Raw genomic sequence first — 22,545 nt, 5'->3', positions numbered from 1 at the left:
CAATAAAGACAACTTTTATCAGTCTGGATATATCCCAGAAAAGTAGCATCTGTCAGTATCGTACCAGTTACATTGGTTCAGACCAACTAGACCACCTAGCCCAACATCTTGTCTCCAGCTGGCCATTAGCAGACTCCAAGGCAAGAGTAAGAACAGGGCAAGCAATTATGCCATTTGTACTGGGGGGAACAGGATTGGAGGATTCATCCTTTCCCTCTTATTTCAAGAAAAAAACTCCAAGAAAGGCATCAAAATATGTAAATAGTGGGGTTTGGTAATAAGAAGCATTAAGAGTTACTACTACGGTGTCCATGGTGCAAGTGACGCATCACCCAAATCATTCCCACATTCACTCTTGCTTTTTGGCAAGTATTTGTTGCCTGCTTGGATATCACAAACATAAGCACAGCAGGGCTGCATCAGAATGAAAAAGCATGTCTGTAGCATCAATGAAATATTAAGACAGCCTAATTATAAATCAAGGAGGTCATCAACATGCTGCCATATCAGTTCCTCTTGCCTAGGTTGGGAGATGTCAGAATTGCAGCAATCTGTGGAGTATCACAACAGTGATAGTCTCCAGCTTCTGAGTATCCTTCACCTACAGTGCTACAACTACTACCCTATGCTACAGAACAGCTATTTCTGATTAGTTAGTGTGGAAATGCACAGTCCTCAAAAACTAACAAATCAAGCATAGGCTCCACTTTTTTACTTTTTAATTCTGGCAGCAAGCTGACATATATTTAGCATACATACACTCTTCCTGCTTACATTTATCTTTTCATATATTGTATCCCGGCTTATGGAAATGCATGTTAGCCATCCTTTCACATATTTAACAACCTTAGCCAAAAGTGCAAATAACATTCCACTACACAGCATCATTTAGAAACAGGAATGAATTACCTATTTAAAAGTGCAAATAAAGGAATAACTATGATTTATTGTAGAAATGTGTACTTCAGTATTGCTTAACAATAAATACCTAAGTACAGACTTGCTCCCTAGAGCCACATATCAACATCTCTCCAAAACTCACTACTTTCTCTCTCACAGGACTGTAGCAAACTTTAAAGCACATTATGCTGATATCTTAATACCTGAAACTGCAGCACCAGAAAAGAAACAATTTTCAGTCTGTTTTGGATCACAGAACTTTTTTTTTTTTACATTTTAGTGATGCAGCTTAGCACAATTTTTCTTTTAGTATTAAACTTAAAGGGCTAGTAAACAAATTCTTTCTCTGTATCTAGTCTCATAGTCTGGGTATGACAAAGTCTTTTGCCACAGATCCTATTCCTCCAATCCCTTCTCTAGTACAGAAAAAAAGACTAAAAAGAAAAAAAGACTTCTTTGTCTAAAAGACCACAGAAGGTATCAGGCTTAAACAAATTATCTCAGGCACCAGAACCATTTCAGTCACCAAAACCTTCAGCTCAGCACAGACTATAAAGAAAAAGAAACATGTTTAACTAACCTGCACAAAGCTCTATCCTTTCTATGCTCAATTAGCTCACTGAAAGCTATCACAGGTATTGCTAAAGCATATGTATAGATATATATAAATATATTGGGAAGACCTAAAGGAACATGTGGGTGAGGGATTTTACGCAGATGTCTTTCCTCGTGAAGCCTACTGAATTTTCTACCAAAGGGAAGCTACAGTGATTTTCCAAATGATTAGAATGAGTGTGTCCAGAGATGACTGCTTCCAGTCCTCTCCCAAACTTAAAGCCATCCAGTGCACCAAATCTGATTGCCATGTTTGCCCACTTCTAGGGCACATATTAGAAAAGAAGGGGAAAAGGGTGAAAAGTGAAATGGCTGAGCTAAAAAAAAAAAAAAAAAAAGGACAGAATCGGGGCTTAATCTGCTTCACAAGAAACAAAACAAGAATGAGACATGCCATGAGAAAATCATGCATTTAAATGACTAATGAAGAACTACATTTTATACTGCAGTCAGCCAGACTGCTTATGGTAATTACATAAAAGTAGCAATGAATACACTCTGATTTATTGTGTAATGATAAAAAAAAGAAGAAAAAGTACTTTGAATGTTCACAAATGTCCTTTAACTGAAACAACCAAATACACTCATTTAATCATTTGCATCATATTAGCAACAGCATATCTATCAAATAGCATTTATTTAACAGTGACAGGGAATTAATGGATACAGGAAAGCACAACAGGAAAAATCAAGTCCATTAAAAAATATATGTAAAATTACTTAAAAGTCATTTCATGTTTCTGTTTAAATAACTCATGTAAGGAAATAACAGAAAATGGTAAATATTTTGGTCACATTACATAACACATTCTTTTCTTGCTTGAATGTACACCAGGTTACAGGACAATATTACATTATGAAGTCTGTAAATGGAAATATTAGTATTAAGATGGCGATACCTTGGACTTACCCTAAGACAATCTATCCTATTGTTTTTCAAAGCCCAGGTGAAATTATGTGATATCTTCTTGAGGACTGTACATCCCGAATAAACATTACAGCAATAACACACTAACATTATATTAAGCAATCAATTTTCTAATTTCTTCACTTTTTTTTTTTAAACAGGTCAATTATGAAATTTTGGGTTCCTGTAAATGCAGTAAGTCCACTGCAGTTAACAGACAGTAACTTCTGACTGTGTATAATCAGTGTCATATTGTGTACTGAATGTACTATTCTATATACAATTTTCCATTTAAAAATTTTTTAAAAATTGTATTTAAGAATTACTTAGCAGCAGCATTTGTATGGTAGCAAAGCACCTTAAGTTTCCACTATACATAGCTTTACATGGTTTTGGCAGGTATTGCTGGAAGAAAATAATGTAAAAAGCTGTTGTTGATGTGTCCAGATTCAGCAGTGATTAAGCACATGATCATGCACTTTGATGAACATTGGGGCCATCCCTTTAGGGAAGTGATAACTTTACTCCCACAGAGCAAGAGGTGATATAGGCAGCTTTCCATGTTGAAATTCTGTGTCAGTACAGTTTGTTCTTTCTTCCTATACAAAAATGCCATTAAAAAATTAGGAAAGACACCTGTGAAATTCAGTATCAGCAGCATAAAAGATGCACGTCTCGCTTATAATCAATGTGCTTAGCCTCTTATTGTTGTGGCGGTGAAGCTCTGAATAATATAATTAAGGTTGGAGTTTGTAAATATTTTTCTGAGAAATTTGTTGGGAGATGAGGATCTATCCAGCAGAGCCTAAAACTTCCATAGTCTTATGGCTTTTGCTACAATCAACTGTTACTTTTGCTTGAATGATATGGAAGAGAACAAATGGAAGACTCCTTGTGAGTTCTGTGAGTATTATATCTAGGCATCTGGAAAGGAAAAGATCTCCTTCTGGAAGATTAACTCTTAAAGTCCATTGAAAAAATCTCCTTCTATCAAGATGTACCTTTAGTGAATCTAAAACAAGATCATGTATCTTATCGGTATAACTTACACCAGCACCTCAAGTACAATTAGATACACAAAGGCACTTTTTACCGTGTCTGTATGAAGATGTTTTTCTGATCTATAAACTTCATAAAACATCCCATGAGGCCATAATGCGTGAAGTACAGACCAGACCTCAGACTACAAGTAGTAGGCTTAATCTGTAAACAAGTTTCTTCCATAGCTAATATGTAAACAACTTTGAAGAAGAGTTAAAATGAACCCTGAAATATCTAATCAGTTTCTTTAATCAAGACACCCTCTTACTTGGTTAAATTTTGCTTGCAAAAACCAATCAAAAATACTTTGCATGAGAAGCAGTCCAGTTTGTGCTCCAATTTCATTCAGAGTCCTGCCTACCTCAGCCGTGATCTGGATATGAAAAATGTAAAACTCAAGTGTTAGTTTATTACAAATAGAGTTGTTTGGAAATGCTGTGTGCAACAATACAAGGCCTGGGTGTGTTTTGAGTGTGTATTTTATTGGTAGATAATAGTCAGGGTTCAAAAAGTTGCAGTGAATACCCAAATACCAGTACGAGCAGCATTCCTTCCCAGTGCTACCTTTGCAGATTTTCTCCAATATACTAAAAAAAAAAAATTAAAAAATAAAATAATTTTATAATCCCAGGTAGATCACCATCAACCTGTCACGAGCGACTTTCAATCTAACTTTTACTGTAATAGATACAAGATCTATCTGGTACACACTGATAACAAAACTCATGGTATTTTGGGATATACTTATACCTTAAACACTGCAGTATTTACTGATTGTCTCCCTTTTTAATACTTCAGGTTTTAAAAAAACCAAAATCCATCTAAAGTAACTAATTCAGTGAATCTCAGTCACAGATAAATTTTGGTTCATTTAAGTCCAAATCAGACATTTCAGTTTATGGTCATGCTAATGAAATTCAGATAAACTACCCTGGCTGCAGGCCCATTGACTTCTGGCTGAAAAGCACACACAGCTGGATGCCTGTTAAATCAGGCAGGACACAATTTCTGCATATAGGTTAATGACTGTTCTGCGTCACCAACGTATAAGAGTACAGACACTAAGCCAGAGATCTCAAAACAGCATTTCGCCTGCCTGGCAACTTTCTAATAAAAACAAAGCTTATTTTTCTGTCCGTTTCGCATTACAAGATGTGAACATCTGTAAAGTAGACTACACTAAAGCAAGTGGGATAGAGGGAAAATTATACCCCTATTGACGTAAAGTGACTTAGGCTACACATTCACTTTAAGTCACCACAGATCCATGCTGACACCAAAAGAATCAGTTCCATCTTCTCCTCCTCATTTCTCACTGCCACCATTACTCAGGCAGTAGGATTTGTACATATATAAAGTGAACTGAGTAAATCACCTAGCAAATTTCTTTCCTAAAAATGTTGCATTCTTGCAAGTTAAGATGCTTTGTTATCACAGACATTTTATATGGCTATAGCCTTTATCCTTCTAGAAGAAAATCACAGATAAGGCTAATCAGTATCTGTTTCATTCTATAAAAAAAATGCATTCAAATTATTCTTTTTGACTTGGCAAGTGTAGTTTTAAATCTGGTTCTGCTTATTTTCATCTAAAAATCCAACACTAAGAAAGCCACATCTGCATAACTGCCTTTAGTGTAATAAATACAGCCACCTTAAAGATCACTGTCAGCAAAAGGGAAGTAGCAGGGAAGGTAGAAAGACCCACTTGACAATAATAGATATAAAGCTGAATGATAATGATAGCATAACTATTGCTTGACACTTTTAATTCAACAGTGTGGGGAGAGTTAGCCACAAAACAGAAGTTTAAAAGTTTAAGAAAACAATGGACAAATCACACCGTTGCAGCTATTCATGTTAAAACTTCACTAAGACAATGGTCAGCAGTTACTTTGCTTCTGTAGTTGGCTCAAAAAATCTTATGAGCATTTTCACAAAAACGTACTTTCAGGTCACTCCCCCCAAAAAAGGGAAATTTTGAGCAACCGGTAATAAATTCCACTTAGCAATATAAGATTCTTGAAGCTGAAATGTTATCCAAAGCATTCACTTAGTTTTAGCATCAAGATCCTTGACCCAGACTATAAACTGTACTTCAAACAAGCAATGATTTCTTATAGTGATTTCAAGCACCTTAGAGAAAATCATCATTTTAACAGGAACATAGCTCTTTAAAATAAGTAGTACTTGTTTCTGGTAACATCAAACTATTTTTTCTCTTCTGCCTACAAAAAGCATTATCATGACTTATTCACTTGATTCATAACACTGTTTTTCTGATTGCATTTGTGGATTATAATGATAGCCATCCTGCAGTGCTGCAGTTTATAAACCACAAAGAAAGTAGTAAACAGGTGGTCTGTTGCTACATACTTTTACTCTTCCATTAGGTAACCTCTTTACACCAACAAAAATGTACTACCACCTTAGTATCAGATATATAGTCATCACCACCAAAAATCTGGCTCAATATAGCCTTTTCTGTCCCTTGCCCACCATTTTCTTCTTCTATAATTCTGCAGAAAACACTCAGCTGTCTTCTGGGAAGTAGCAATAGCCCCTCTATTTAAAAAGGGAATTATCACCAGGACTTAAACCCCAAGCACCTTAGAAGTCAGCCACAGAGCAATACACATGCAGAGTAAAATCAGTGTTTCTTTCCTCACCTTCTTGGTAATCTCCTCTTTTGCATTTTACCTGGTACATTCCAAATCATTTTTAGAATTGCATGAATCTTATGTTTGCACACAATCTCACAAAATTTAAGATCATTGCAGAATTTACGATCATAGTCAACCCAGGCCGACTCATAAGGAACAGTTTTCTGGGTCTAGTAAGTAAGGGATTACACCTAAAGCAACCCAACAGAAATACCTCCAGAATTCAACACACTGCTTTATAACCTCTGTGTCAATGTTCGTATCTAAAATTGACTTAATACATGTTGCAAGTAGGAACTTTTGAGATGGTATATCCAGTATTTTACTGAGGATTACATCCTGCACATACTGCATAATTTTAATTCAAAACTTACCAATTTTAGATCCAAGAAGACCAAATTATGTTCTCAAAACGTACACTAATGTAACAGATATTACAGCTTGGTGGAATAGTATTTGCAACTCAAAATGGGTGAACTGAACCTCCAAAACGAATACCAGTATATTCCAAAATAGAAATGCCAAAAGGCTGAAAATATTAAAAAAAAATTGTTAACGTCTTTTGCCTTTCACAAAATGGGGGAACCTAGACATAAAAATTATAATAGTCAGGTTTTATCAAAACTAGGTTTCCTTTTTAAATCTAAAAATAAGAACTGAGCTGTTCAAAGTTAATCGCAAATAAAAAGGACTTACCTTCCTGTCTGTTATTTTTCCTTTTTAGCCATTTCTCCACAGTTTCCGCACTTACACTTTCTGACACAAACTCATCCAGTACCTGGGGGTGAAGAGAAAGATAGGCCTTCACTTTTTCATCTGTTAAACCTGAAAGAGAGAATATTAATTGATTACATTATTGATATGGAATTCCTCGTATGAAACAATACCTAGACACCAGCAACAATCAATATTCTTTTGTTTAACATGTTGATTGAATACATGCCTATTTAAATTGTCTCCTCCCAGACAGAACAATATCCAGTCAAAAAAATGAGCTGTCATATAGAAAATAGTAGAAGCAAAGCATATCCATGCAAGATACTGTGTACAAAAAGTTCCCTACAGGAGTACACATAAACATTACCTGGGAGAAATGGCCAGGAAGGAATTTATGACTATGATTATGACTCTACAACTACTGATTTCCAAGCTACACAAGATAATATATTGATAAAGAAATAGCGTGGAAGGAGATAGAAGAAAGTGAACTGGTATTTCTCGTAGAGCATGAAATTCAGTATTCTCACTGCAAGTGGCAGCAAAAGCAACAAAAACTATTACGCAACACCAAAATCAAGTGCAATTTTTAAATACTGGAGTTACTTAAGTAACTTTAGAAATACAAACTGTTTCTCATGCATGTTTCCATTGCCTTAGTAATTCAGTTATCAAAATAAAAGTAATTGTAGATAAAAGGCCTTTACAATATCTGCAACAAAAAGAAAACTCCAGTACACATTTCGGAAAAAGAAACAAAATTCAGAATCTCAGATCCCTGACGCAATCATAAATAAATTCCCAAATTCATAAAATTACAATCTGATCATACTCTTCACAAATCCCTCAAACAAAACCACTGGCCGCAGAGAAGTGAACCCAAGAGTGCCGAGGCGTTCCGAGGGAGGGCAGGAAAGAAGTGCACGTGTCCCGAGGGACTAAGCTCCAGGCTGCCACAAAGGCAGCACGCACCCTGAGTATAAAAGCCTTAATGAGATCTGAGGGGAAGAGGAGTAACGACCGCTGTAATGACTCTAAATACGCTTCTCCTCTTGTGTTGCGTGTATATAATATAAACATAACTGTAAATTCTCCACAAAAAGCAGCTTAGGTTCAGCAGAAGATAAACTCCCCTCCAAACAACGCTGACCTCTTTGGAGAGTATTCATGCTATAAAATAAGATCAATTTTCCTATTTTATGCTTCGCACAGTATCAGAACATGCTGAAAACAGCTATAGTGTAATTTAAATGCTAGTCAATGACTGTAATCTTTAAGATGTCTTACAAACGTTTACTATGAAAGCCTTCAGGAAGCAATACCAGAACACAAACCAACAACTCCCACCTGCAGAGCGCCAACCACACAGGCAACTCTCCCCACGGCAACTGCACCACATCATTCCCACCACTTCAGCCCCCACCAGCCCAAACCTGTGTTAAAATATCTTTTCTCTTAATCCACATAGGCGGCAGTTCCTGGTGGATATCATAGCCTCAGATAACAACATTCCCACTTACAGGCAAGAATCTCCAGATCTGGATCACTTGAACTAAGAGAGCTAAGCGAGCATCCTGGTTTTCATTAGTAAAGAAGAAAAGGTTCTTCCTAAATCAGTAAGAGCAGGAGATGATCAGCAAGTGGGGGGAAAACAAACAAATAAAACCCCACTACTTTGATTGTTTAACCTTAGATGATCGTTTGTAAGTTTAGATCATAATGCATCTATAAAGAAGTACACGTGCCACATGAATGAAAAGATTTTTCAGCCAATGCAGGTATCGCCTCACATACTGAAAAATCAGACTAATTAATATGATTTTGTAATTTGCCCAACTAAGAAAAACGTAATACCTTGAAAAAGTAAGGTTTTCTAATTTCATAGTAATAGAATTTGAAAAGAAAACATGTGTTTGGAGAATCATTCATAAAGACTATAGCGTTTTGAAGATTTACCAGAGTTAACCATCAGAAAGTCATGAAAATTTATCTGCCTTTTAAGTTCTGGATGAAAAATGATCAACACAGGTTTGTCACAAAATGCCTGCTACTTCCAGGTTGTCTTTAGACTGGAAACAAACACTTGTTGCTTCTAGTAAGAAACTAGGAACTGAAAAGTTTGTAAAATTAGCAACTGAAATTCTACAAGGGTTGATTTGTGTTTTCAGTGAAAATAACCTTAACTTTCTTATGCATGCACTCTGTACTCCTTGACTTCAATGGAAATACTTCCTCAATTCAAACCTTTATGGCCTGTGTTTTTTGTAATATACACATCAAAATTCAATAAAATGTCAATTTGAAATAAGACTTCAGTCTACATGTCACGAGTTTCATTTCCATTCCAGATATCCTGCAATTTCAGCAACCTGAGGGTGAAAACTCTGCTTTAACTTTATACGGAAAAGTGATTCATGAAGCTGATATAAAAAAATCCTACAACAGTCTTTAAATTACCCTCCTTTATTTCAGTAAAGGCATCTGTGCAGATGTGCTTTTTCAATGTCAGATTTGTAGATGGGAGCAAGCAGAACAGGATTTACAACTACGTTTGCAGAGTTAAAAAGGAGTAACTTAAACCTATTTTCTACATAGATTAAAGCCGACTTACCGGTCCTCCTAACTGTTAGTCTACTGTGTCGAAAAATACATGCTACAACCATACACACAAAACCCACAACCAAAACCAGCAAGAACACATTGTAACTTCACAAAATATAACATTAATAAAATGTAACATTAATAGAAAGTAGCCTTTTAGAAGAAGCTTAAACGTTTTGTGTTTTATGTACGTTAAGGCAAAAGAGTGTTGTAAAGAAGCATGAATGTAAGTGTTTTACAGCTGTGCATAAACAATTGTTTTATGGCATATATAAAGCCTTCTACATTGTAAGATGCACAGAAGAATAAGATTTTTACATAAGAACATGCATAGGTTCAATGGACACACTTGTATCTTGAACATTCACATGTTCCTGAAAACTTCTGGTACATATATTTTTGTTAAATATTATCAACCTCTCTGTTGAACTGTTGTAATCTTTTAATTCTGAAATATGCAAAAAAAAAATTTCAGAATTCAGCGGCAATGATTAATAACATTTGAATAAACAGGACAATAACACTTACACCCAAACTCAGGAACTAAGCCTTTATCATTCCAATCAGTTATCATTTACAGAATTAGAAACAAACAAACAAAACACAAGCCAATGCTGGTTATTGATTTTTCTGTTACTAATGTATTGGTCTTAAGTATTTTGGGCAGTAAACTTTTCTACATGCACTCACATTAGAAATATTTCTCCACTACTCCTTTCTTCTCACCTTACTACTATTACACCCATAGACTAGTAGAGAGAGTAGTCTATGTCTACTATTTCCGCAGCGCACACTACACAACAGGGAGCTTCCCATCACCTCCAGGGATGCCAGGACTTCTCTCTTTCTTGTTCATCAGTTCTTGCGCGGAGCATAAAGTATATACATCAACAGGGTCTAACAAAGGAAAAGGTAGCAGCGCACACATTCACAACTGTTGGTCTATACGCTTTCTCGCAAGTAGCCCAAACAAAAGCTCCCCTCGCTTCTTTTCACGCATCCCCAGAAAGCATTGCCTCTTGTATCTGGAACCTGTCTGTCCTCCAACAGAGCTGGGACAGTTATGAAGGGGGACCATCGCTCGGAAGGGCTGAACTCTGGCCAACAGCCTAGCATGCAGCAGGCCAGAAAGCACAGAAAGACTGGAACAACCCTAATTCCTCTGGGAATTAAAGGAGGAATCTGGCATTTGGGTTGAATGTCCATTCATTCCATTTACGCATTGGAGTTTGCCTTCCTGATTCATACATATAACCTGTTTAATTAAAACCACACCCACCCCGAAACACCTTTCTCCCTCGTATTCTTATTGTAAAGTGATAAACCCACATTTCAATGCTGATATCTTTCTGGTGCAACTTGCTATTGCTGTGTTTTATGCATGCATTGACTATTTGTTCCGGATTTGCGATTAAATAATGAAAATGATAATAAAAATATCATGCAAAAGGACACATGCATATCAGATAAGCTCTTCCTTTTTTCATTTCCCTCTGAACAAACTGTAGGCAAAGAAACGGCTCAGCTTGCCCCTCGCTTGTGCTAGCTCAGCAGTTCCTCGCTTCCTGACCAGCACGCCTGTTTAGGTTCTCTGTGTAGATCTTAATTTGAAATGTTCGCTTTGGTTATGCCATCTGCTTTTAAAAGTTCATTCATACACGTGGAAAACATTAATCAAGGTTGGTTTGGTTTAATTTTTTCCATTTCTTGGCTACCCCTGTCTGAACAGTAAGTGGAAATACAGCTTTTCAGTAAAAGCTGGATTTTATGCAAGTGTTTCACCTTATTGTGTTCTTTGTCTATCTCATTTATTATCGGGTAGGATGATATAAAATTGGCAAAGCTCAATACAAAGCAGAGGGCAGAAGACAGCCTGTCCCCCCAACACCACCCAAGAGGCAATTTATTGATCAGCGAAAGGCCTTTTTACTGCCAGAGTGAACGATCTTTCTGGCAGGTCATTCATTCTGGGACGTTAGCAGGAAGGGTGAATCAAATGATAGAAAAGAAACAACTGTATTTACTTACAGTATTTCTATAAAGTGATGTATTGGTGCACTCTACCAAATAAACAATAGCCCTGTTTTTCCACTTTGCATATGCCTGAGGCTCAAGCTGTTCATCTAATCTCATGTCACTCTATCAAACTTTTGGTTTTGTGTTTTGTGGCTGGGGTTTGAGTTTTTTGGTGGTGGTGGTGTTTGTGGGGGTTTTTTAAATAATTCCTTGGCTTTCAATGGAGCATGTATAAGAGTGTTTTGGTGTTGGGGTTTTTTTTTCCCCTACACAAACTATGAGAAATAGTCTCTTTTTCACTGAAATTAATAGCAGATATATATATATATAGTTGAAGACAGATTTATGGGTGGATTTCTTCCCTTTCTTATTTTAGTAAACTAACTATAGAAAATACAAATATTGCTACCAAATATCACAGTCCAGTAATTTCAACATAAACTAGAAAGCCAAACGTTTGTGATATCTGGTTCAACAAAGAACTATCTTTTCAGTGGTCCTATGATTAATACTTAGAAAACAGGCTTCATTTCACTAAGGGAAAAGAATAAAGAAACCTTTATCTGAAGATAATTTAGCAAGTTTAGTAGAGCTATTTAAAGAGGAATAGTTATTCATGTAGATTATGAACCGCCACAAGAAACTATCTTTTCTTTTTATTTATTTCAACAGTGTATCAGGACTAGATCATTAGGGCTTCAAAAGTATAACTAGGACTTTGACTGTTTTTGTTAGTACTTATACTATAAGCCAAACAAAACCAAAAACCCCAGCACCACTACCACCACCTTCCAATATATCTGTATTTCTGTGTCTCATACAAAGCCAGTGTATTGCAGGCTGCTTGATTTAGTGATTGCCTGGCCTGCTCAAGCCTGCATTCCCCCTTTCATCTACTGGTAAAGCTTTCAACAACTCCAACAATTCATTAGTGATAACATCAGGTACAACCCTAAAAGAGATCAACTGAATTCACAGAGCAATCTCCCACTGTCCAGTGTAAGTAAACCAACAGCTTCCTAAGTCAAAAAGAAAATCTGTAACACTAAAAAACATACTAATTAAGATGAGAGAAAATGAGGAAACTTTCATTGCAGCTGGGCGTACTATGCAAGCAGATCATTTTACAGGTACTGGCACAAATATTTTTCAAGAAGCCTCAAGTGCGTGAAGACAGTTTCCAAATGAAATGTATATTTGAATGACAGAATAAAGCATAACAGTGGTCAGAGCTTATGGAATAGCAAGATTCATGTAATAAAGGTGTTCATATTCACCCTGCTGATTACCACAATCCTCATAATGTCTATGTTAGGGTTTAGGAGAGACAGAAACTGTAAACACTGTCACAGTCTTATATGCTGCTGTCCTCTTAAGATACCAGCAAAATACTCTTTGGAAAATAACTGAATATCAACACTCTAAAAAAAAAAAGTATAAAACACTATTACTTCCATCTTAAGGGAGAAACTGCTTTTTGAGCAGATGTGACAAAGTATACCAAACTCAGCATCTTAGAAACTCACTTCACTAGTTTAAATTGTAACGGTACTGTAAGGCAACATTGTAGGCTTGTCTACACCAGTAAACTGAATACATCTAGGGCTGTTCACTGACCTGAAACCAAGTGGCTTATAACTTCCTCCATCCTTACTATTAAGCTCTCTTGACCTCCGACAATGAAGATGAGGGAAAACTGCAAGGGGAATACATGCTGATTACCTGCTGGGAACCATCCCTGGCCTGATCCTACTCCAGAGCAACACCCGGGACCTTGCCTGGGACATCACTAGCTGGCTTTGGCCAATGCACTGCCAAGAACCATTCTAACAATGTAACAGTATAGACAAAAAAAAAAAAAAATCCAGTACATAAGAATGGTCCTTTGCACTGTTTGTTTACCATCCCAGATATAGCATAGCTGGATTCAAAAATAAACTAAGAAACAAGACCTCCTTCAAACATCAATTATCAGTAATTACTCCTTGCCTTTCAGCCAGTCTCCAATAGCCTTCCTTTTCAAAAAAAAAAAAAATTAATAAAGCCAAAAATTACTTGAAAATTGTATTTTTGCTTTCAACTTTTTATGCTGCTTAAAATATTTAAAACACTTCTTAGACATTAGATAACCTGTGTAGTACTGAATCGATTAATGGCTCCACTCTCCGACTCTTAATCCATGTCATACTGCACTCTCCTCTGAGAATAGCTTCACTGAGCTCAGTATAAAGCAGAACTGACTGTGAATGAGCTGAAAGAATTGAAGCCTAGAGCTATGTTTAAAAATCTGCTCCATTTAGCAACATGAGTCAGTCACATCATTAGCAATTCTTGCAATTTTTTCATTAGTGTTATGATATTTGGTCTTATTCTAAAACCACTAGCTCCATCAAAACTCATGATTAGGCAAGAATTTTAGTTTTCACCTAAAGTTTCTGGTTCCCAGGCTGGGGGGCACGTGGGGAGGCAGGGGAGAATGGATAAAAATTGATGAGCCAGCCTAACATTTATCAAGGCTCAGCATTTTATCCTAGAACAGCTACAATCTAGTCATTGCTTTCCTCAAAATCCTTGCAACAGCGTTTGATGCATATGACATACCTTTCGTCCAGTTAAACAGGATCCAATGCTTTGACAACACATTGTGAGGGTATACATTGGTCTATATAAGAAATCGGATGGATTTTATGTATTGAGAAAGCTTTTATTAATAAAGATGAAAGGAAATAACTATAAATGTTGTAAATGTGGCATCTGTTAACATTTAAAAAAAATAAAAAACTTTTAAAAAATCAAACAAAAAAACCCACAAATTGGCTTGTTTGGTTTAATAAGCTATTCTTCCCTGAAATTAGAGGGGCCACAGAGTCACAGCAAATGTGGGCAAAGTAAATTTCTCCAAATAAGTAACAGTCCTGAGGGAACTGGCAGATGAAGTGGCTAACCCACTATCCATCATATTTGAGAAGTCATGGCAGGGAAGTTCCCACTGGCTGGAAAAGGGGAAACTTAATTCCCATTTTTAAAAAGGGAAAAAAGGAAGTCCCAGGGAACTACAGACCAGTCAGTCTTACCTCTCTGCCTGGCAAGATCATGGAGCAGATCCTCCTGGAAACTATGCTAAGGCACATGGAAAATAAGGAGGTGATTGGTGACAGCCAACATGGCTTCACTAAGGGCAAATCGTGCCTGACAAATTTGGTGGCCTTCTGCGACGGGGTTACAGTGTTGGTGGATAAGGGAAGCGCAATGGACATCATCTACCTGAGCTTGCACAAAGCATTTGACACTGTCCAGTATGACATCCTTGTCTCTAAATTGGAGAGACATGGATTTGATGGATGGACCACTTGGTGGATAAGGAATTGGCTGGATGGTCACACTCAAAGAGTTGCAGTCAACAGCTCAATGTCCAAGTGGAGACCAGTGACAAGTGGCTTTCCTCAGGAGTCAGTATTGGGACTGGTGCTGTTTAACATCTTTCCTGGCGACACGGACAGTGGGGTTGACTGCACCCTCAGCAAGCTTTCCAATGACACCAAGCTGTGTGGTGCGGTTGACATGCTGGAGGGAAGGGATGCCATCCAGAGGGACCTTGACAGGCTGGAGAGATGGGCCCGTGCAAACCTCACGAAGTTCCAGAAAGCCAAGTGCAAGGTCCTGCACATGGGTCAGGGCAACCCCAAGCACAAATACAGGCTGGGCGATGAGTGGATTGAGGACAGCCCTGAGGAGAAGGACTTGGCGGTGCTGGTTGACAAGAAGCTCAACATGACCTGGCAATGTGCACCTGCAGCCCAGAAAGCCAACTGTATCCTGGGCTGCATCAAAAGAAGCATGACCAGCAGGTCGAGGGAGCTGATTCTCCCCCTCTACTCCGCTCTCATGAGACCCCACCTGGAGTACTGCCTTCAGCTCGGGAGCCCCCAACATAAGAAGGACATGGACCTGTTGGAGCAAGTCCAGAGGAGGGCCATGAAGATGATCAGGGGGCTGGACCACCTCTCCTATCAAGAAAGGCTGAGAGAGTTGAGGTGGTTCAGCCTGGAGAAGAGAAGGCTTATAGGGGAGACCTTACAGCAGCCTTCCACTACCTAAAGGGGGCCTACAAGAAAGCCAAAGAGGGACTTTTTACAAGGGCCTGTAGTGATAGGACAAGGGGTAATGGCTTTAAACTGAAAGAGGGTAGCTTTAGATTAGGTATAAGGAAGAAATTCTTTGCTGTGAGGGTGGTGAGGCACTGGAACAGGTTGCCCAGAGAGGTTGTGGATGCCCCCTCCCTGGAAGTGTTCAAGGCCAGGTTGGATGGGGCTTTGAGCAACCTGGTCTAGTGGAAGGTGTCCCTGCCCATGGCAGGGCGGTTGGAACTAGATGATCTTTGAGGTCCCTTCCAACCCAAACCATTCTGTGATTCTATGATATTTTGCCACATAGAAAATCTGCAAGCCGGGGGGGGAGGGGGGGGGGGATCAAATCAAATCAGAGAAGGTATTATCCGAAACAAAAAACAACTTTACCTCAAATACAAGTAAAAAAAAAAGTATAATATTAAAATAAATTTTCTCATCTAGAATATCAAAATGATGGAGAGAGATGTGTAACACTTCCTCAAAATCTGCACTTGAAAATAAATATCATACTTGTACAAAAAATGAAGCCTTAAAAATATCTGAAAGTAATCCAGAAGAGCTAATTTGAACACAATTTTACCAGTGTTGTTCTTTAAATAAAGCTGTCTTGCCCCATCTCTTTCTTACACAAAGATCACTTCTCTGTATCTTTCTACAGAACCTCATAAATGATATTGGTAGTTATTCTCAAAAGCATTCAAGGCATGTGTGTACATTGCTTCATTTGGATTAAGCATTAATCCCATTAAATCAATCCCTTCTTTGTTCAAAGCATCAGGATTCAAAACCACAGGCACAGTCAGTTTTGGAATATCCTTTTCAAGTCAGACTTTTTGTCTTAATCCATTTAAGTATACAGGAATGTAATGCAACCAAGTGCCCAAACTCTGAAACCTGACATTACCGGTCTGGCAAAAAGTATAATCACTAACAAGAAACCATCAGAACGGTCAAACTTCTTTTTGATTTCTCTTTTCTCAAAAAATCAATTTACAAACTCTTCTGTGAGCAGCTCCATTCACGTTTTTTGCCCCTCCTCCTCCAACTGTCACCTGTATTGCTAGAAGAAAAACAATACACAGCTCCGGCATTCATAGTATTAGCAGTGAAAAACAATAATGCTGTATACAAAAAGACTACACTGTCGATTTGGGTGTTTAAAAAGGGCATATGTTCGGTTTATATATAATAAATTTTATCATTAAACATTTCAAATTTTCATATAAAGGTGAATATTTAATTATGCCAGCCTCCAGTCGCTGCATAAAGCTGCAGGCTCTGTATACATGTAGATCACAGTTTCACCCACAATCAAGTGCAGTCACTCGTGCGGCGGCTACAGCAGCCAGCAGTATGCCATGCAACATTTCAGCCAGGACACCAGCAGCACTGCTTAAGTTTTAGAGAGAGAAAATAAAGACCAGCTCGGCCAAACAGAGCTGGAATGCGTTCATGCAGAAAGAATACCAACAACCACTTCACGCTGTATCCTGTAATTCAAATCCCCAATTCCTGATGAAACAGCCATGGATGTATCTTTGCACCTGAACACACCAGATGCTGAGCAAGGTGTGGACATAAGCACCTTTAGTTTCCACCAACTTCCACGGTCATTTTTCTAATATTACCAGCATCTTGCAAGCTTGAGCTCTAGACACCTACAGATACTCAGCTGGTTATGTCTCCCAAAATCTAGTGCTCAAGAACTGCACAGTACTGGCAGGTCTGAGCACTGCTTCAGTATTAAGTTAAAAAGCAAAAAGCCATATATGAGTGTTGATGAAATCAGTTTTCATTAGCTAGCGTTAAAATCTTTCCATAGGAATTATACATATGCTTAATGGGGTGAATGTGTTCCTAATCTGAATAATCATTTTTCATAGGGTATCAAAACAAACTTCAAATTGCCTGAATGGCATAATCCTGCACAGCATGTATAGTGTTATGCTGTAATACCATCCATTATTTGATGTATGGGGCTTTTTAAAACTCTTACTATTACTTTCCTGGTTTGAAAGTAGCTTCTCTCCAATTCTAATTAGCATATTGGAGTAACTCTGAGGAGTAACAAGCTTTATTCTCCTTCCAGGTGCATGATGGGACCAAATTTGGGAATTTAATTAACACTCTGCAAAAAGCTAACAAAAGGAATACAGACATGCTTTAGGACTTGCAATCAAATTAATTTCAAGTCTTTGCTTGAGGAGAAAGCTATGTATCATCTTAAGGTTACTGATAAAAATAATTATCAACATACTTAAAAATAATGCATCACACTGAAGGAAGTGAAAATGTGTTTGTAAACATATAAGGAACACCTCAGTATGACTTATAATTATTTGCTCTTTTTTATTCTCTTGTGCAACACACAGAGTCAGGGTACCTCGTTTCCTGCCCAAAATATACCTGACCAGTAATACCCAACTTAATGGTGACAAGTACTGAAATACAGTTCATTCATAACTCATTATGAAAAATGTCAAGTCACTCAGGACTTGCACATACATCTCTGGAAAGATCATATGCAGCTGTAAATTAAACTACTTAAAATCTAACAATTAAACAAGCTAAGAATGCCTTAACTCTTCCCTTGAGTAAAAGTGTTGGGACCAAGTTCTTGATTTATGACTTCTCCAGTAATACCTTCTGGCTGATGTAATGTCTTCCTCCCACCTGACACCTGATCCTGGAGTAGCTCCCTTTTTGAGTGAACTCTTCTGACTCAAGAGTAGTCCCATTGTCTTCATTACCAAAGTTTTACTGCTGATTTGTTTCTTCAAATGAACTCCCATGAATAAAGTTCTGTAAATCCTTTATAATATACTTGTCAATATAAACATATAGTGCTGTTCACTAAAATGCTACTTATTCCACAAACAAGATCCAGTATGATGAAACCTCCTTTGAAGGATACTACATGCCTGTGCCAAGTCTCACTCTGTTACTTCACTAAATATGAAACAGAGAATGTTCTTCCTTCTGAAAGGAGCATCCCACTTCATCTTAACACTTACATTAGTAGACATGTTAGGACAGTTTCCCAGGGCACAGGACTCTTCTTAAGTAACAACTACAGATAGTCAAATAACATGCTACTTACCAACAAGACCAGACACCTGAGTGTTCTCTACTTTGGTAGTACTAGGACCATATCTGCAGCACCACAGATCAGGATTTGTCATTCTTTTTTAATCCCTTCCAACCTTACAGTCTTAGGAAGCTTATAGAAAAATACAGTCAACATCCTTTACAAAATGAGAAGGTATAAAGCCCAGAGAAATCTGTCACTAAAAAGCTCTATTAGGAAGAAACCTAACATGACCACATCCAGAAAGTTTGATCTGGTTCACGGGAAGTGAGCTCTTCAAAAACAAACCATGCTAGTCCAGCATTTTTCTAGACAACATGGCTAAAATAAAAACATATAGAAAAATACATGTCTGTTAGTTTAAATTATGTATTTCACAGATTCTGTAACTGTACTATGCACAAGCCTGCTGAGTTGTTGAATGGGAGACTTCAGAGAGGATGCAAGGAGCAGGCTGCAAGGTGCTATTCTTACCTGATCTAAAGCTCAGCCATGATATTTATGGGTTCATTTGTTTTAAGACAGATAGAGAGTACTGTCAAGATCCTGGCCTACTGATTAACACAGTGTCATCTGCTAGCCGTACATTAAGTCTAATAAATTGAAGGCTGAACTGGTGCATAACTTTTAAAAAAGACATCTGATTTTAAATAAAAGAATCAAGCTGTAGAAGAGTTTAGCACATTTCCCAGTTAATCTCTTCAGGTTACCAATGGGTACTAAATGGGTGTACCTATTAAAAAAAAAAAAAAAAAATCATCGCATTCTAATTCCAGTATCAACTTTTCTTATTTCAGCTTCCAGCAATTAAGTTTTTTTCATATTTGAACTATTAGCTTAAAAGAGTTTTCAGCATTAGAGATCATCTCTTTGTAAAGGTACCACTAGTCTGAATGAGTAACATCTATCCTCTTTACAAAGTGGAATAAGCTCACTTTTCTAAATTATAACACTGTATTCTTACAGCATTTCACAATTCCAAAGAGATTTAACTCCAACTATTCATATGCACTATCTTACAGTAGTTTCAGAAAAGTCTTTAACCTAACTCAAGCACCTTGACCAAATTTCAATACCTGCAACTAGAAAAGAAGTTTTTAAAAATAAAAACTTCCAAAAGTCTCAAAAAAATCATTTTTGGGACAGAGATTCTGGCTTTATCACTTGAATGTTACAGTACAACATAGCCTTCCCTCATCCCCACCAAAAGTGCTACAGCAGATGTTTTAGCAATAAAGTTGAAATATGAAAAGTTAGTACCACATAATTAATCTTGGAAACTGCTTTTTTACCTTACCTTCAGTATTACTATAAAATATAGTTACAAGATGCCTCTTTATACAAAATTAAACTTTGACTGACATTTAAATACCCCCCCCACCGCCATTTAATTCTTTTGTGGGGAAAAGAAAGCCTACCTTCAGACTAATTAAGCACTGACTCCCTCAAACTGTCAGAAAAAACTTAGAAATTCTGATTTATTTAAAATACAATAAAGGAAGAGAATTATTTTCTTTTTCTGCCACCCCTTTTTTTCAGCTGTATAAACGAAGAGAAGGAAAGATGATTTTTCAGAGATGTTATCTCTGCTCAATTTTATGGTGACGGATGTAATGATACCTCCGTGTCACTAAAATATGGCCTAGGAAAAGCAGTATAATTTGAGATATTTAAATGAACATGCCACTGAAGCAAAAAAGGTTTGAAGTGATAATTAAATACTGTGTTACATATGCTTGTACATTACAGACAAGGACACATTGTGCAACCCTTACTTGCACTGGTGAACACTTATAGGAGTAGTCCTACTGACGTCAATGAGACTACTTACGTGGGTAAGAGCTCACTAACATGTGAAGAGTTGTGCAACAAAGCCCCAAACACGTTTCATTCCACACATTGTTTCAAGTTTTGTTCCTCAACCACAGGTTTTTCCCTAACAGTGTTAATATTATTTCATTAATGTTACCATTCAGAAAAATATGTGAGAACATACAACTTGTTCAGTGGTATCTGACATCGCCCAGTATTTCAGCTAAATAGCAAATCAGAGGCACACAACAATCGCAGATTCACTGAGGCTGGCAGGCACCCTAGAGATTGCCTAATCCACCCACTGCTCAAGCAGGGTCAGCTACAGTGAGTTCCTCAGGGTCCTGTCCCATTGGCTTTTGAGTATCTCCAAGGATGGAGACTCCATACCCTCTCTGGGCAGCCTGTGCCAGTGTTCAATCACCCTCACAGTGGAAAAAGTGTTCTGTGTTCAGGCGGAAATTCCCATGTTTCAGTTTGTGCCCATTGCCTTTTGTCCTGTTGCTGGGCACCACCGAGAAAAGCCTGGCTCTGTCTGTTTTACTTTCCCTTCCATAAGGTATTTATGCACATGGACAAGATCCCCCCGAGTCTTCTTTTCTCCAGGCTGCACAGTCCCAGTCCCAATCATCTTTATGGCCCTTCACTGGACTCACTCCAATATGCCCATGTCTGTCTTGCACTGGGGAACCACAGAACCGGGCCCAGCACTCCAGATGTGTCTCACCAGAGCTGGGTAGAAGGGCAGGATCACCCCTCTCCACCTGCTGGCAACGCTCTTCCTAATGTAGCCCAGGATGCTGTTGGCTGCCTTTGCTGTGAGAGCACACTGCTCGTACAGGTTCAATAGAAAGGAATTACAGGACCCAATGCTATAGGGATTCCTACTTCCTAGCAGGTGAAATAAATGGAAATACCTTCTACTGACTTGGATGTTGGCACAACAGAATAAAAAACAACATACGGGGCTGGCTCCTTTTCCACAAGCTTTCACTGGTCTAGCAACCCTCTACTCACGCAATCTCATCTGGCAAAACATCTTCCATCGACACTATTTTAGACAAGAATTCAAATAATCTATTTGTTACTATTTTAACATTTTCTTGTTGGCAACCACAGTAAAACAAAAATGCAGTGTTTCACTCGGGCCCCTAGTTTTCATTACAAAGCTTAAGCAAATGCCACAGAATTCAAGACCAGTTTCAAAAACTAAAAATGAGCAGCTGCATCTTTTCCCTGTCCTCCTCCCCCTCATCATCTCCCCACCCTCTTTTGTTTGTTTTGGAGACAGTGTAGCTCACTAACATGTGTTCACCTCCAAAAAGCATCCTTACAAGAAAAAGGAGGGGGGACACACCAAACCAAACCAAACAAAAAAAGTCGGAAAGAGCAGAAGTGAAAAGTAAAACGAAAACAGGAGAGATGGAAACTGAGAACTTGTGTTTGTATAGGACTCAGGAAAAAGCTTAAAAAAAAGTTCAGTTTACATTCTCACATTCACAGGATGCATGTTCTGCATTGTGCCTTTGCTATAATGATTTATATAGATTTTTCACAGGCAAGGATGATGAAGTACCCAATGAGAAAAAAAATTCTAGTAGAAACGCTTCATCTTTCAATGTAATTCAGCTTTGTAATAACCTGGTTTTATCTAAAGCCTACTTGAACTTGGCCATTGGCTACATTCAGAAAACACTTTAAAACTATAAAGATGTCCATATAAGACAGACACTCTAATACAGGAAATTAAGGCACATTTCCATAGGGCTGGTCATAAATTTTCACTTTAGTGTGTTACAGTCCCGCAGCCTGAGATTCCAATTTCTGTCCAGCATGCTGACTGACCGAAACAGTTCTCATGAGACTGTAATAGGCCCATTATAATACCCTATAACGACAAAACAAAAATTCTAAAAACATACCTAAAAATCACATTGATAGCACATAAACAGACTGATCCACTGCCAAAACTAGCCAGTTAAAAGCTATATCATAAAATATCCAATAGAAGTAAACAAAAGAACTTAAAAAATTTCAAATCAGACAAAATAAAGAG

The 22,545-nt window shown here is 37.7% G+C and overlaps 1 protein-coding gene across 1 annotated transcript in view; it reads right to left on the bottom strand.

The window, feature by feature from the left end:
- The window catches only part of PDE10A (phosphodiesterase 10A), a 197,713-nt gene that overhangs the window by 104,711 nt on the left and 70,457 nt on the right, over positions 1-22,545 (bottom strand). The window contains exon 3 of the mRNA XM_050893753.1: positions 6,822-6,950. Coding sequence (XP_050749710.1) covers positions 6,822-6,950 — 129 coding nt within the window. The remainder of the gene's footprint in view (positions 1-6,821; positions 6,951-22,545) is intronic.

The sequence above is a fragment of the Gymnogyps californianus genome, chromosome 3, assembly GCF_018139145.2.
Source record: "Gymnogyps californianus isolate 813 chromosome 3, ASM1813914v2, whole genome shotgun sequence".
Lineage (NCBI taxonomy): Eukaryota > Metazoa > Chordata > Aves > Accipitriformes > Cathartidae > Gymnogyps > Gymnogyps californianus.
The sequence above is the reverse complement of the archived record's forward strand: the minus strand, read 5'-3'. Positions and strand labels throughout refer to the sequence as shown.